The following is a 15,691-nucleotide window of genomic DNA, read 5'->3' as shown; positions in this document are numbered from 1 at the left end:
ATACATAGAATACACAAAACAAGATGCCTGCCTCGCCATGCAACCTTTCTAAAAGGGCGCTGATTTCAAAATGTCACAAGGAAATCTGTTTCCTGTTGAAATTTATGTTGAGGCTTTGCTTAACCAAAACATATGGGGGAAAAGAAAGGAGCAAGGGGAGCTCAATCATCACATAGGCTTTCAGTTGTTTTTAACAGGAAAGATGCATAGGCCAGCCAGGACAATCCTGAGCACTGTCATCCACTCATTGACTGCCCTGTTTTAGTTGACCAATCAAGGCTACAGTACATGTAGGAAGGGTGCCATTGAAGATCTACAGTCAAATTCATTTTGCTCCACTTATTGCACCAAGGGGATTACTGGTCTCCTTCTGAGTGTGGTAGCAAATAATTTACGTAATTCTTAATACAAGTGAGTTCTTCTAAACAGCACTGAAACTTACCAAACTACATTGGTAGCCAAATTTGCACTTCTTGCAACTGAGACACAAGGAAAAAAAAATACCCCAAACAACTTTGCTTGCCACAGAAGAAATGGGCTGATTTAATCATGTGTTTATTCTGTACTGTGATGTTATTTTTATTTACTCCTTGGTATGATTTTAGATGAGCTACTGAATTATTTTAATCTGTAGTTTTGTTTCTTAGGGCTTTGAGTAATGGTATTTATGTAAGGACATTAATTGCTTTTTTTATTTTTATCCCCTTCCTAAATACTTCCTAATATTAAAACTGTCCCTTTTCTCCAGTGTAGCACACTGAACAGATGATCTCATTGAAAATTCTGTGTGATTCCAAGATTTTGACTGAGCAAGATAGCTATTTATTTGTCACGTGTGTATCTCATCCATTCTCTTGGGACAGTATGTACTGTCACAACAGCAGTGCTGATGTTGAGCAGGCTGAGAGAAAATGATTAGCCTAAGTTCACCCAAGTAATTTCATAGAGTCACATCCAGGTCCCCCTGATCCAATCCCAGACTGCAACACATAGGGTGTTGTCGTTGCATGAGAGTTCTTGTTTTCAGAGTACAGTTGTCTCTCAGTATTGATGGGGGATTGGTGCCAGCCCCCTCCCCCTGGACACCAAATTTTGTGGATACTGGAGCCCGATGGCAGTGCAAGGCCCTCTAGAAATTATAGTAGCCCACAGTCCACTCCATGGGCCTCCCCCTCAAAATAACTCACAGATGCAACCGGAAGTCACTTCCAGGTGTCTGGAAGGTGTTCTGAGGTCAGGAAAGGCCTGAGTAGTGGGCCACATGCCTCCCCCAGACTCAGAACACCTCCCAGATGAGACTGGAAGTCATGGACGCAAGCTGGAAGTGACTTCTGGTCGCCTTCCCTGGCCTCAGATCACCTTCTGAACATCTGGGAGGCACTCTGAGCTGGGGTTTGGCATCCATGGATGCTCAAAACCATGGGTGCCAAGCCCACAGATAAGGAAGGCCCATTGTACAAAGAGCAAGCAACAGTAGGTTCCTTGAGAAATGGGACACAGTAAATTTTTGCTGAAGTGGGCAAACTACATCCGGTAGAAACAAAGGTGGCACATCCAGAATCATATCCAACATCTTTCCTATAGACGTTGGATTATTTGTTTCATCCCTGTCACAAAAGGGTAGCTGTGTGCTAGATCTGCAATCTGCAGCATTATGTTTAGAGTTGTGCATTTTTATTTCCAGCCACCGCTAAATAAAATGTGCAATAACAGCTCAAAACAAACAAAAGCCTTTAGTGAGAGTTGAAATGTGTGGTTTTGAGTCTATTTTTAATGTAAATTTCCCTGTTTCGAGCCTTACATAAACTTGTTAGGCACTAAAGATGATATCTCTTATTGGAATATTTTAGGACTCATTATCTGGCCCACGGGCTGCACATAAGCAACCAAGTTTTATGGTGCTTATTGAAAGCACATCTGGGGAGACTGGTCCATCAATAGCAAAAATGAATAGACATGATTTAAACAGAAAATAAGGGCTGGGTTGAAAAGAGACAGGGCAGCCCAATTCCTTCATGCTTTTTAAACCCTGACCCTGCTGTTTTATCTACACACTGTAACTGTGTGAGCTCATCAAACCCCATGGCCTTCAGAACTACCTATATCCTGGTAAAACCCAGCACTAACTCTCTACAACTATGGACCCAATCCTATTGAACGTTTTAGTGCTGATGCAGCCCCAAGGTAAGGGAACAACCATTCCCTTACCTTGACGAAGCTTCTGTGACTGCCCCTCTCCCACTGCACGATGCAGCGCATAGCTGCAACAGTGCCGGAAAGTTTGATAGGATTGGGTCCTGCATCTCCAGATGACTTATTTTTACTTGGATGTTTTATCATTAGCTTGAACACAAACTCCTTGTATATTGTCCATATTCATGGAGAACATAACCAACTATCCTGTTGTTCAGTAAAAGCTTTGGTTTATCTTTGATTTCTTCCTTTTCCTTCACACCCAATATGCAATCTGTCAACTAAGCCATGTTGCTTCTCCTTGAGGAACACTAGAAAATGCAGCCCGTCCTGTCTTAGCAAAAACATGCTCCAGTCATCTCTTACCTTGACTGCTGCACCCTTCTCCTCTTTGACTTTTGTTTTCATACTTAGCCCCTTTGCCTCTACCTAGAACACTGATATCAAAATTACTCATGTCTGGCTTCTATCCAATTCTGTAACCAGGACAAGTTTCTTGACCTTACCTTCAAAACTATGTGTCGCCTAGCCTGCCTTACCATACCCATGACATCTTGCCTTTATATCCTGATATATTCCACTCATGTTTTTCACTCCTCCAGCACACCACTTGAAAGACTCCTGCACCTCTTATCAAGTCTGCCCTTTCTTTCTTGCTACCCCTTATGCCTGTAATGTCTTCCCAGAACACTTACTTTGCCTCTTTTTCTTTCCTCCTCAAAATGTACCATTCTGCAGAAGCCTTTGGTTTAACCCCTTGTGGTCCGATCCTATCCCCCTCCCCTGACGGCGTAACAAATTTTGCACCACTGGAGGATGGTTTACGGCAGTTGCAAAGCAGCCTCAGTTGACTTATGCTTTAGGTCCACTGGCGGAGAGACCAGAGAGGCCTCCTGCACACTGGTGAATGCACAGAGACCTGCCAGAACAGGTAAGTCCATGTAGGGAGTTGGAAGGAGGTAGGAAGGGATTTGATGGGGCAGAGAGGAGGGTAGATCAGTCGCAGGAGGGAGGTGGGATTGGCAGCGGCAGTACACGCTATATCCTGACCCCCTTCCCAGGTCTGATCTGTCTTTCCAGGTCAACATGAACTTCTGCCAGAGTGCACAAGGCCCATAGTAGCTGCTGGTGCTTACCCCAGGGCAGGAGGACAAATGTCCCCTTACCTGGAGGGAACCTCCAGCAACCGAAAATCCCCCACAGGATACACAGCTCTGTTGGAACTGCTGCATCACCAAGTGGGGATTTAGATAGGCTTGAGCTGTTAGCCCCTAATCCCCTGCTGAAACTACACTGAAGTACACATAACCCATTGCTTCCCATGTTACCCTTGCCATCTTCTTCCTTTCTGTTGCCTCTCCCTGTACTGAATCTTATAAATGCCTAGGGATAAGGATATATCTTTTCTGGAAAAACTACACACGTTGTAAGTGTTTAATAAAAACAAACATATAATAATAGTTTCCTATCAAAGTCCTGGGTAGAAAAAAGACAGTCTGAGGCAATTGTAGGCAATAGTACACAATGGCTCACAAGTTAGCAAGACACATGGAGTACTGATTTCTGGAATTATCCATTGTAATCTCCTGGATCGCCCAATACTAAAAAATGAATATGGAACAAAAATGGTGACTCAAGATGTGTGTATGTGCATGGAAAATAACTGTTGTAGGTGAGTACTGTCCACTCTGACAGGTCCCTTAAGTTGTAGGAAAATCAAGAAAGAACTAAGTCATCCTGTTCTGTTTATTATGGTAATAGTATGGAATCCAGTAGTTTTGATCTTGGAAACAGGCTATATTCCCTGCTGCTTTCATCTGTCCCACAACGGAAGGGTAAATATGTTCTGCCTATGTGGAAGATCGACTTTTAAATAATGATCTCATTAGACGGAGGCTATTTAATAGGAAAAGGCACTTCATCTCAGAAAACATGGCAAATGAGGGCCATTAGGAGAAAATAAGCAACAAAACATTTGCATACTGATGTGGTCAGTCAGACAACCACAATTACAGCATTTCATGTTTACTTATTGCCATGCTGTTTCTTGCACTGTCTTCTTCATCCTTTAATGTCATAGAATTAGTCCTTCTTCATATGAGAAAATGGCACCAATTTAATTAAAACAATTCAGGCACAACACATGAGTGTTACACTGCAATCATTTAATGTATTAGTGCAACTGATCAATCAGACTGTGCAAAGATATAGACTGTGTTAATTGGATATAGCTGTGCTCAGTTAGTTTCAAAAGGCTCACATTGTTATAATGCTGAAGAAAATGATCTGCTACTGAAAAGGACAAAAGGATGCTATATTCACTACATCCCATGGGTACATCCCATAGCAAAACAGCTGGGTGGGGCAGCTGATAAGGGAAACGGAATCTTGACAGGCCGGAGTGACTTCCATTGTATCTACGAGATTGCTGGTCCACCATCAAACCTGCAGATACAATGGTTAAACACACACACACACACACCCATCCACCAGCCAGGGATTGATGATACATGTCAGGTCTGCTCTTTCAGCCAGAATCAGGCCCTAGACAGTGTCTTTCCATTCACTGACCTGGCACTAAGCAGCAGCACATGCAGATCCAACAAATTTCTGCTATGAGAACCAGCATTTCCAGGACTGGAAGGAGGAACAGTGCAAAATTGGTTTTTAACCCTCTTCCTCTTACCTGCCTCATCCTACTTCCAACATTGTATCTCTCCTTGCTCAGTACTTTCCTAGAGGAAGTGGGATTTTTGAAGGCAGTCATTTAGGCATCACCAAAATTCTAAAATCTAAAACCAAAATTCAGAAGTCATTTAGGCATCACCAAAATTCTACACTAAGTTAAAGCTTTGGCTATCACTCCAAAATCAGATGGAAAAGGTGTGCCACATAACCAGGGCTTTTTTTCTAATGGAATGCGGGGGGACGGAGTTCCGGCACCTTTTTGCAGGGGCCGTGCCAATCTGCAGCATGAGCCTAGGTGTGTCTACTCAGAAGTAAATCTCATTGTGCTCAGTGGGGCTTGCTGCTGGGAAAGGGTGCATAGCCTTGCAGCCTGAGAGCCCAAGCCTAGGCATGTCTACTCAGAAGTAAGTTCTACTGTGTTCAATGGGGCTTACTCCCAGGAAAGTGTCATAGCCTTGCAGCCTGAGTAGACAGGCAGAGGAAGGGCTCTGAGGCTGCAGTCCTCTCCACACGTTCCTGGGAGGAAGCCCCATTGACTCTAATAGGACTGACTTCTGAGTAGACAGGCACAGGATTGGGCCCTGAGGCTGCCATTCTATCCACAGTAAGCCCCATTCACTAAAGTGGACTTCTGAGTAGACATGCATAGGATTGGGCTCTTAGGCTGCAATCCTAGGCACTTTCCTGGGAGTAAGCTCCATTGACTAGAATGAGACTTACTTCAGAGTAGACATAGCTAGGATTGGGCTCTTAATCCTGGCAGAGATATATATCTGCACCCGTTTTCACATGCTAAGGGCAGGTGTAAAGGGATTCTACGTGTGTACAACGTGCTGTCCAGCCTTGCCAGAGATCCTCCTCATCCTTCCCCCATAAGCATGCCCTCTGCCAGCCAGTGTTTGCAGCTCCTCTCCAGCAATGCACAGCAGCTGCTCAGGGCAGCAGAGAACATACAATTGCATGCCAAGCACCTTCCCAAAGACACAGAGTATTCTGATACCTGAATTAAACCATATTTAATTGCTTGTTTGCATACGTAGCTGTTTCTATGTGCACCTAAGGACCCCTCTCGTGTAAGAATTCCTTTTTTGTTCTTACTCCCACAGTTGCTTAGAGTAATTTTACTACATGGAACTCATGTAAGCCATTTTCCGGAATCCATTCACTGCTTCCTCTCCTCGAAGTAGTGCCACACTACATACTACACGCTACAAGTGCACCTGTACAGTATTTTTCCCCATGTGTAGAAAAAGTAGCTAGGGGGGAGGGGATGTGGAGATTAACAGCCCAATCCTATGCATGTCTACTCAGAAGTAAGTTCATCTTTAGGGGGAAGCACTTAAAAAAATATTTTATTTCTCCAATAAAAAATGGTTTATAAATAAATAAATAAATAAATAAATAAATAAATAAATAAATAAATAAAAGATTAACAAGTTGTGAGTTCCTGCACCTTTTCTTTTACAAAAAAAGCACTGCACATAACACACAATCACACAGCAAAACAAGAAACGGCAGCAGCCTGTGTTTGTCTGTGGCCTCATGAAAAATCAAGTTTCCTATTTTACAGATAGGAAACAGAGACTGAAGGAGTTAATCAGCCACCAAGCACGTTCATGGTAGATCAGGGATTTCAAACCACATCTTCAAGGTCCAAGCCTCCACTCTTTCCCCTGGAATATACTGGTTCTTTTTTCAGAAGATCAGGAATTAAGGGAATGTTCTCAGAAGACATGACAGACTTTCCTTCTTGCCATTGCGGCTACACGTTAGGGTGGAATTCGCCATTCTCCACCCTGAGGTAGTAACAAAAGTACTCACAATTCACAGTGACTCGGACTTGTTTGACATCTGCTGTGGAAACCTCATTTGCAGCTTTGCATTCATATTTGCCCGACTGCTCTCGCGTTATCCCCAGGATCTCCAGGAACTCTTCCTCACCTTCAAATTCCCTGCCTATGAGAAGACAAAGAAAGATGCAATTTTGTCAGTTCACTGGCTATTGAACTTAATGACATTCTATGTACAAATTCAAATGAGAGGAGAAACCAAACTATCAGGAGTTCTAAAGAAGAGTTTCACGTCATGGGAAGTAAAAGCAGAAAGACACAGTAGACCCTTTGGCATGTCACTATTGAGGAATTAATTACAATATTAGAGGTGGGGGGAAACGAATACAATTAAAATGCATTTTAATGCATTTTCAACAGAATACATTTTCAATACATTTTATTTATTTATTTGATTTGCAACCCGCCTCTCTATTCAGAAGGCACCCAAGGCATCTAACAGCAATTAAAATACATAAAAATATACATAAAAATTATGAAATACAAATAAAACTATAAAATAGAGAATAAAAGCGAAACAGTAGCAGCAATAAAAACCTTCAGTGAAAAAAAAAATTACTAAAGAAGCAGCCATCATACCCTCTACAGAGCATCAAAGGGCATCTGAAATAAAAAAGTCTTCAGGATTCACTGGAAGGTTAACAGTGAAGGATCTGTTCTCAGCTCAAAGGGGAGGGAATTCTACAGTACAGGCAACACCACCGAGAAGGCCCTATTTCTGGCCGCCATCCCCCTAACCTCTCTTGTTGGCGGCTTAACCAGCAGGGCCGTCTCTGATGACCAGACTAGACTGTATGGAAGAAGGCAGTCTCTTAAATATGCTGGTCCCAAGCCATATTGAATACATTTTCAACAAACAGGCAGAGGTTATACATAAAGGTTGAAGTTTTACAGTTGACTGGAATTGACAGAGGAACCCAAAGAGGTAGGAGAACAGACTCTGAGGAGAGATAGAGAGAGGAGAGCTTTCTGCTGGAAGCAGGGAAAGATGTGCAAGAGGAATTGCAGATCTTCTGTGACCTCAGAGAATGGAAGGCAGGGGGAGAGAGTGCTCACATGTGGAGATGAGCTGGTTTTACATAGGAGGCAAGGCGGGTTTGGGTGGTAAGAAGTTCAGGAAAGAAACTCGGTTTGCACTGAAGCTATGGGGGATTGAAAGGAAACTGTGAGTGATGCCATGAAAATTAACTTCCAGGGAAATTGAAATGATGTAAGCAGCTTTCCCAGGAGGCACAATGGCTATTAGAGCTTTGTCAAAAGCCTCTCCAACTGGAGAGAATGCTTTCCTAGTTTGGTAGTCTCGAGACTCCTCAGGGAACTGAACTATAAACATTCAGAAACACGGGCTGACAGTCTTTTGGCATCCACCCAGCTCAGCAAATAATGGAGAGCATATCTAAGAACTGGCCTGGTCACTCTGTCTCTTGGTCAGGGACTGGAGGAAGGGTTGAGTCCTCTTCCTTGACATCAGTCAAAATGAGGTTGGGGCTACACAAGCTCCACAGGCAGAAGACAGACAGAAAAAGACAGACACGTGTGTGAGAGAGGAAGACAATAGAAGTGGAAAGTAGAAGCAGCTGTATAGAGAGAAGATAGTAGAGATGTACAGAACACATTTCTTTGTGTCAGTTGTTCAGAAGAACGCTCTCTTTTTCCACCGGCCATTCAGAAGGGAACCACTAGCAGAGAAGGCAAGGGCAAGGATTGGTGGTTCCATCATCCATATACAAGCAGATAAGGACCCTGTATGCTACATCATCAGGTTTTTGCATTATTTACAGTTGTCTAAACCCTTCAGCCACTTTACAGACATCTTTTGTTCCAAGCCAATTCAAAACCTCACAGTAAAGCTCTCACCTCATGGGTGAGATTCTGTAGTCTCACAGCCCAATCCTGAGCTGCCCAATGCGTGGGGCTGCCGCGGCATCACAAATGGCTGCCGCACTATCCAGCGCATACTGGGTAGCCTGCTGGGCAGCTCCTCAGGGGATGGGGACTTTTGTCCCCTTCACTCAGGTAAGGGAAGTAGCTCTGCAATGAAGCAATGAGTCACACGTTGGGCTGCAAGGCCCGACACGGGCTCAGGATCCAGTGAAGTTGAGCTTCACTGGTCCCGTCCCCCTCCTGCCCACCATACCTCCTCCCACATCCCACTCACATCTCCACCCCCCCCCAGTGGTTTGGGTGAGGTAGTGGGTGGTGGACCGTGGGCCCAGTGCTGGAGGTGGCCCAGCATGGGCTCACGCTGGGCTAGCTTCAGCGCTGGGCCTGTGGTATATGTTGCAGGCATGCCTTATGGCACCTTTGTGACACTGCGCACGGGCAGTAAGCTGGTGCGCCGGACCCTGAATCAGGCCCTGAGTTACATCTGCTGGCTGTTCATATGATTGCAAGTGATTAACCTTTTCCTACCAAATTCAATGCTTCTTATGTTTTTTTTTTCCTGTTCAATTGATTTTGTCATCTCCCTTTTCTTTATTGGGAACAAGGTACTAGAATGTACTGACAAATTAAACATTAACAAATCACTGGCTCTTAGTGGCACCCACCCAATAGTTCTTAAGAAATTAATATGTGAAATTGCTTGTTTTCGAATGAAAATATGTAACCTATGTTCCAATTCTCTGTGCCAGAGGACTGGAAGGTAGCCAATATAACATCAGTATTTTAAAAAAGTATAATGTGTCACTTCTAGGTAAACTAGTGAAAAGATAATTAAAGATAAAATCCTGAAGCAGCTAGAACACTAAATCTTGATGAAGGAGAATTAGCATGATTTCTGCAAAGGTAGATTCTCCCTCATAAACCCTCATAAACCTTCTAGAGTTCTAGGGAAGTGTCAACAGGCATGTGGATAGAAACAATTCAGTTGTCATGTTACTGTTGGTTGGCCACCTTCAGTCTCGAAAGACTATGGTATAAGCCTACAGCACCCGGTATTCGCAAGCAGTCTCCCATCCAAGTACTAACCAGGCCTGACCCTGCTTAGCTTCTGAGATCAGATGAGATCAGGCATGTGCAGGGTATCTGGCATAATATTTGCCTTCTGAGGTTGGGAAGACTGGGCAAGGCCTCTCCAGCCCTCAGAACACCACTGAAGGGAGGCAGCGGGCACAGGGGCAGGACCTGCAGATGAGGGGCAGCAGCCCTGGAGGGGTGCCCCTGGGCACCACAGTGGCCAGGAACGCCACTGTCTGGAATAGCTCCTGTTTGCAGTCAAATGAATAACAGGGCGGGCAGGAGGGCCCATATCACAACCCACCGTGCTTGGGCTTGCAACCCACACTTTGGAAAGCACTGCTCTAAACCGAGTGAATGGTCAAACAAATAACAATAAAAGAATAGTGCAAAAAATAATAATCCCAACTTCACATATACAGTAATGTGATCTGAGCTGGTAGTGACAAGCCAGGAAAGAGATTATGGGGTAATGTTGACCCAAAGTGTAGGTGCTGTGAAGAGAGCACATTCTGTCCTGCTTGTAGGTTATCCTGCTGGGGAGCTACTGTGGAAAACAGGATACTAGATCAGATGGATCTTTGGCCTGATCCAACAGTGCCTTTCTTATGCTCTTACAAAAAAGGGGAGAAAAATGGCTTTTAAATCATGTCTTAGCTTCAGGTTTTCATGGCATTAAGACTAGGTCAAAAGACAAGTGTCTAGTACAGTCATTTTCAACTACTGTGTCATGGCACATACTGGTGTGCCATAGGAATTTGGGAGAGTGTCATTTATTAGCAGGACCATTGAGGGATGTGAGCCTCCCCCCATTGTCAACACACTGTGCCTTGTCAATTGTCAAAAAACTGATGGTGTGCCTTGATCATTTGAGTGCATTGCCAGTGTGCCATGTGATGAAAAAGGTTGAAAATCAATGGTCTAGTAGTTCCTAATGTGAACATGGGAGTTCTGTATCAGTACTCAGAAATGAAAACTAGTTTTAGGTAGAAATAATTTATTCTGAGTTATAAACAGTTAAAAAAATGTGCAAAAGTCCTAATTGATGTGCAGAAGCTGCTGTAAATTGTGCTATATCTGCAAAGGGCAACATTGTTTTCTATTTCTGAAACTACTAAGGCAACAGTTATGAGCTGCTTGTATCAAATCCCAATACTCCACAGATCAGAGAAATGAAAAGCGTACACCTCCACAAGAAACATTTTGAAAAATAAACATAGGGTCCATAATGATTATGGATATGTGGATTTCTTGCCCTCAGAAATTTTTGCAAGGTTTATTGAATTCCTCAGATGTTTCCCTGAGAAAGACATGACACATTCATTTCTGAGGAGTGGTGAGAGCACAGTTTCAGGTTTTAGGGCAAGGTTCTGATTCCTTTTCCCTTGTCTGGAGAGGGTATATCCATCTGGTTCCCAGAGAGTTCAATTGGAGGGAGCAGTTCTGGGGCACGATTCTCTACTTTCCTACTCACTCTGGAGGTGGTTAATTAGGTGGTGCTATAGCTTGGGGTGCGTATTGATGAGGGTGAACTGATGTGTTATCCTAGGATGGGAGGGAGGTGGGGACATTGCAAGAGTGATGTGTAGAGGAATGATGGGAAGACCCAGGCTATTACAAGAGAAGGATTTGCAAGTTTATGGCTATTTCTTCAGATTTTATTCTCAACTGACTGGATCATAGTTGCTCTAGTCAGCCCCTGTGGGTAGATGATTCATTGACTGATAAAACCACGGGCATCCAGGACTTGATCCTAGATACGTAGGCTGATCTGGCTTGTATCACTGAGACCCTGGTAGATGAAGCAGGAGAGATCTCTCTCACCCAGGTCTGCCCCCTGGGTTTCAGGGTATCACAGAAGTGCCTATTGTAGGGACAGGGAGATGGAGTTGTGGTGGTTTGTTCCATCTCTCTATCATAGTGCCTCTTTTAGCAGTTGTTGAGTTTTTTCTCCTGAAAACCTGTTCCAACCTGTTCCACCTGAAATCGCTTCTATCGGTGTATCATGTCGTCCAGCAGTCTCCTTGCCTAAGCTGCCTGGGTGGTCTTGGGTGTGGCACAGGTGTTCTGTAGGCTATAGTTTTCAATGGTCAACAGGAGGTTCCTTTCTGAGGGCCAGTTCCAGATTTCATTGCCCCTTGCCAACCATGTCAATTCTACAGGAAATCAACCCTGACTGTTCATTGGAAGGATAGATTCTGAAGCTGAAGCTTAAATACTTTGGTCATCTCATGAGAAGGGAAGACCCTGATACTGGGAAAAATTAAAGGCAAAAGGAGAAGGGGTCAGCAGAGGATGAGAAGGTTAGATAGTGCCATGGAGGCAATGAACATGAATTTCGACAAACTCCGGAAGTTAGTGGTAGACAGTGGGGGGCCTGGCGTGCTGTGGTTCATGGTGTCACGAAGAGTTGGACATGACTTAGTGACTGAATAACAACAACAACAACAAAATGGCAACCATATCAGCAGCCACACTTTTGGTGGAACACACCTTCATTCATTTTGCTACACAAACCACTTTATGAATTCTTTGTTTAAAAGCAATACATAAATATTTGAAATATCTTAGAAGGACATAAGAACATAAGAACAGCCCCACTGGATCAGGCCATAGGCCCATCTAGTCCAGCTTCCTATATCTCACAGCGACCCACCAAATGCCCCAGGGAGCACACCAGATAACAAGAGAACATGTGCATACAGAGGGGCAAACTGCAAATGTAGCCAGAATGTCTCTGAAGTTTCTATTGCAGAGGCTGAATTAGGCAGCCAATTTATGTTGCATCTTACCTAAGCAGAAATGCAAGAGACTACTGCAGTAGAAGTTTTAAAGGAAGGGTGCCTTTCGTTGCACACCTAATTCTCTGAATGTGCTTATTAATTCTAACAGTGTTTCACTGGTGCATGCTGTGGCAAAGCACAAGGCCCAGACGCACTAAGGGGAAAACCAGAGCCTTCCTGTTAGTGCTGGCAGCTGTCAGGATGGCAATCATCAGATGAACTCCTAAGCAGTTAAGTGCAGCTAAATCGTAATCCCCCTGTCCTGGCCCGGACCCAGCCCCAGAGGCTCCTCTGACTTATGCCAGCCAAACAGCTGGTGCAGGTCTGAGAAGACCCATTGGAGACCTATGGAGAAGCAAGGAAATATTTGTTTATTTACGTCTCCGAGGCTGCCTGGTCTCCTGGAGGCCCATAGCTATCAGCACACACTGTTTCAGGAGTGCTGCATGCTGTGGGCCAGCCCTGGATAGGATGTGACCATCATTTACATATATAGGAGTGATGTATATGTGGAGGCAACCAGTAGGCACTTCTATACAGCAGTAGAATCTGCTCTGCATCAAGTTCTCAGAGAACACCCCAGTGTCCCCAGTGCGCTTTTGGCTTACTCAGAACCTCTCTCTGCTTCTGCCTCCTCCTAAACTGGATAGCTGCTGTTTCTCAGACAAAAAGTCTGCAAGCCCTCCTCTCAGGCATCACCACTGCAGCTGAACTATCCATTCAAGAGACTGTCCTGAGCTACGAAGAAACATTAAAAGGCTTTTGTCCAATCCCAGACTCTAAGCAGACATCACTGTATAGACCCATTGACAATTATTAGGCAGCAAACACACCTCTATGGCAGAACCCTGGCAGTTCCTGGTTTTAAAGTAAAAATGAGGGAAATTTAAGCCACCACGAGGGGAAATGTGACTACGCTATCAATAACAACATTTAGCATTTATATACCACGTTAAGAGCATTCAAAACATTTCACATATACTTCCTAAGGAATCTATACAGCAAGCCTGTAAGGGATGCGGGTGAACCAGCTAGCGAGTGAAGCTGAGATGCAGTACCTAGGCGTCTCCACCTACTGCCCCAAAGTAGCACAATTTGTTGATTTATTTCACCATGTAAACTGCTTTGTGAGCAACTCTTGCAGAAAAGCAGTATATAACTATTCTTTGTCATCATCATCATCATCATTTCTTACATCATCTTAGGTCTCTACCACCTCAATTTGCTTTCTTGCGTGTGTACACCAGATCCTAGTGTTGGAGGAAAGGAACCATTGTCACTGGGTGATAGCAGCAGACCTTCTAGGGTGTCTTCTAGGGTGCTGCATGAGTAGCCTAGTAGACTTCTAGTAGCCTTGATCCTCAATTAACACTGATTGCGGTGACAGCACATTCCAGATTCTAAATCCATTTTCTTGTCCTGACATGCCCCCTGCCTCTTCTCAGACCTATGCCAGCAAAATAGCTGGCGTAGGCCCAAGGAGACCCACTGATATCCAGGTGGTTTATGGAGAAGTATATAGTATTTTTACTGACTTCTTCCTGGCCATCTGGTCACACACACCCCAACATCCATTAACACAGCTGTATAGCATTAAATGGTAGGAGATAGGACTGGGCTGTGTGTCTGGAGCAAGACAAACTTGCAGTTTAAACCAGCACTTAGTCCCAAAGGGAGCCAAAATCAAGACAGGAAAAGAAGAATTTGATAAGAAGAACACAGAGGAAGATGACAATAAAATACTTTTATAATTTCAGGAAAACAACATTTGTTTGGAGAAATGAAGCTTTGATCAATATACTGAATGATAGCTATGAAACACAACTCATACTTAGCCTTTCTTTTTTCTGCCATGGCTCCAAAAAGCAGAACTAACTTTATTTTTAAATTCACTCAAGTATGAGGCCATATCATAGTAATAAGAAACGAAATAGGTATCGTCAAGCATTGTGTGCCAATTCACTTCCGTATGCAGGTGATGGGGGTCTTCCGCGCTCTAGTCTAAAAGTGATCAGAGGCTATCTTTGAGGAAGAGGGAAATGAATGGTAAGAAGAACAGAGTCTGTCTGCAGGGAGGCATTAAATTGTCAAGCTCCGGAAAAAAAGAACCAGCAGGGAGTTTGTTTGTTGCTATTTTACTGCAGTAAAAGGAGCTGGAGGAAGGTGGACATTGTGGACAATTTCCAGAGAAAGTCTCTGTATTTGCGCTATTTTATTAGCAAGTTGGGAATACCACCTGCTTACTGGCATTCTCCATTGCAATAGCTCAAGATGGCTCCCCACTGTGTATTCTCCAAATGTTTTCTTAGTTTAGCTTTATGTATCCCAAGTGATGGGTGTTTCTTCAACTAAGGCAAAGACTATCCTGCATACAAATATAGTTGCCCTTTACAGAACTGACCTTTTCTTAGTGACACGCCATAAATCCTGGTTAGACAGTTTTGCTAGTTCCCATTACCTTGGGGATTATATCCTTCAGAGACTCCTTCGACTAATAATTATCACAGCATCCCTTAGGTGTTGCCAAGCCCAGCTATCCTCCTTCCGTCTCTTCTACAAGAAAACGGTGCTTCTTTTCAGCCAGCATAAAGCATCGTGCTCTGGAGGCTCAAGATACAGAGCACTGCCAGGCTTAGCAATCAAATCTACAAAGGCCAATCTGGCCGAGAGTGCCAGCTGCTTGCAGCCTATACTTTTAGGGGGCTAAAGAAGCTTTGCCAGTGCAGGGATCCCCTCATGAGAGACTGAATGTATAAATGACACCTTAGAAGATGCTGTCACCTCTTATGCCTGGTTTTGGTTGCTTTCTAACTGGACTTTCTAAAATGGTTATGTATCTGTGAGAAAATAAAATTCTGTGTGGTGGTCTAGTTCACATACTCGGTACACATCCAGGTGGGAACAGATGCACTGCTTTAATACTTCTGATGTTGGGGCGCTGCAGCCTGTACTATCAGCAGTCACTAAGCTGGAGGGGACCAGCATGCGCCCAACAACTAATCCCAGAGGTATACTGGAGAAAAAAACTTTTTTTTTTTTTTTTTGCTCAGGAACACTTGCTGCACTCATTGGTCATGGATTACAGTGCCCATCCAAGAGGCTGGAAAGTTGCCCTCTGGAACTCAGATATGCAGAATTCTGTATGTGTACTTAGAATCATCATACTTGGGAGTTCTCATTGCAACATATCAAAACATACGCAACAAAACTTTTTGTGTA

At 43.9% G+C, this 15,691-nt stretch overlaps 1 protein-coding gene and 1 pseudogene across 1 annotated transcript in view; both read right to left on the bottom strand.

The window, feature by feature from the left end:
- LSAMP (limbic system associated membrane protein) overlaps window positions 1-15,691 on the bottom strand; it is a 555,573-nt gene that overhangs the window by 46,609 nt on the left and 493,273 nt on the right. Inside the window, exon 4 of the mRNA XM_066619991.1 lies at window positions 6,703-6,837. Within this exon, the coding sequence (XP_066476088.1) occupies window positions 6,703-6,837 (135 nt within the window). The remainder of the gene's footprint in view (window positions 1-6,702; window positions 6,838-15,691) is intronic.
- On the bottom strand, window positions 9,653-9,769 carry LOC136646700 (5S ribosomal RNA; annotated as a pseudogene).

The sequence above is a fragment of the Tiliqua scincoides genome, chromosome 3 (genome assembly GCF_035046505.1).
Source record: "Tiliqua scincoides isolate rTilSci1 chromosome 3, rTilSci1.hap2, whole genome shotgun sequence".
In the NCBI taxonomy this organism is placed as follows: domain Eukaryota; kingdom Metazoa; phylum Chordata; class Lepidosauria; order Squamata; family Scincidae; genus Tiliqua; species Tiliqua scincoides.
Note: the sequence above shows the minus strand (reverse complement) of the source record. Positions and strands in the feature narration are given on the sequence as shown.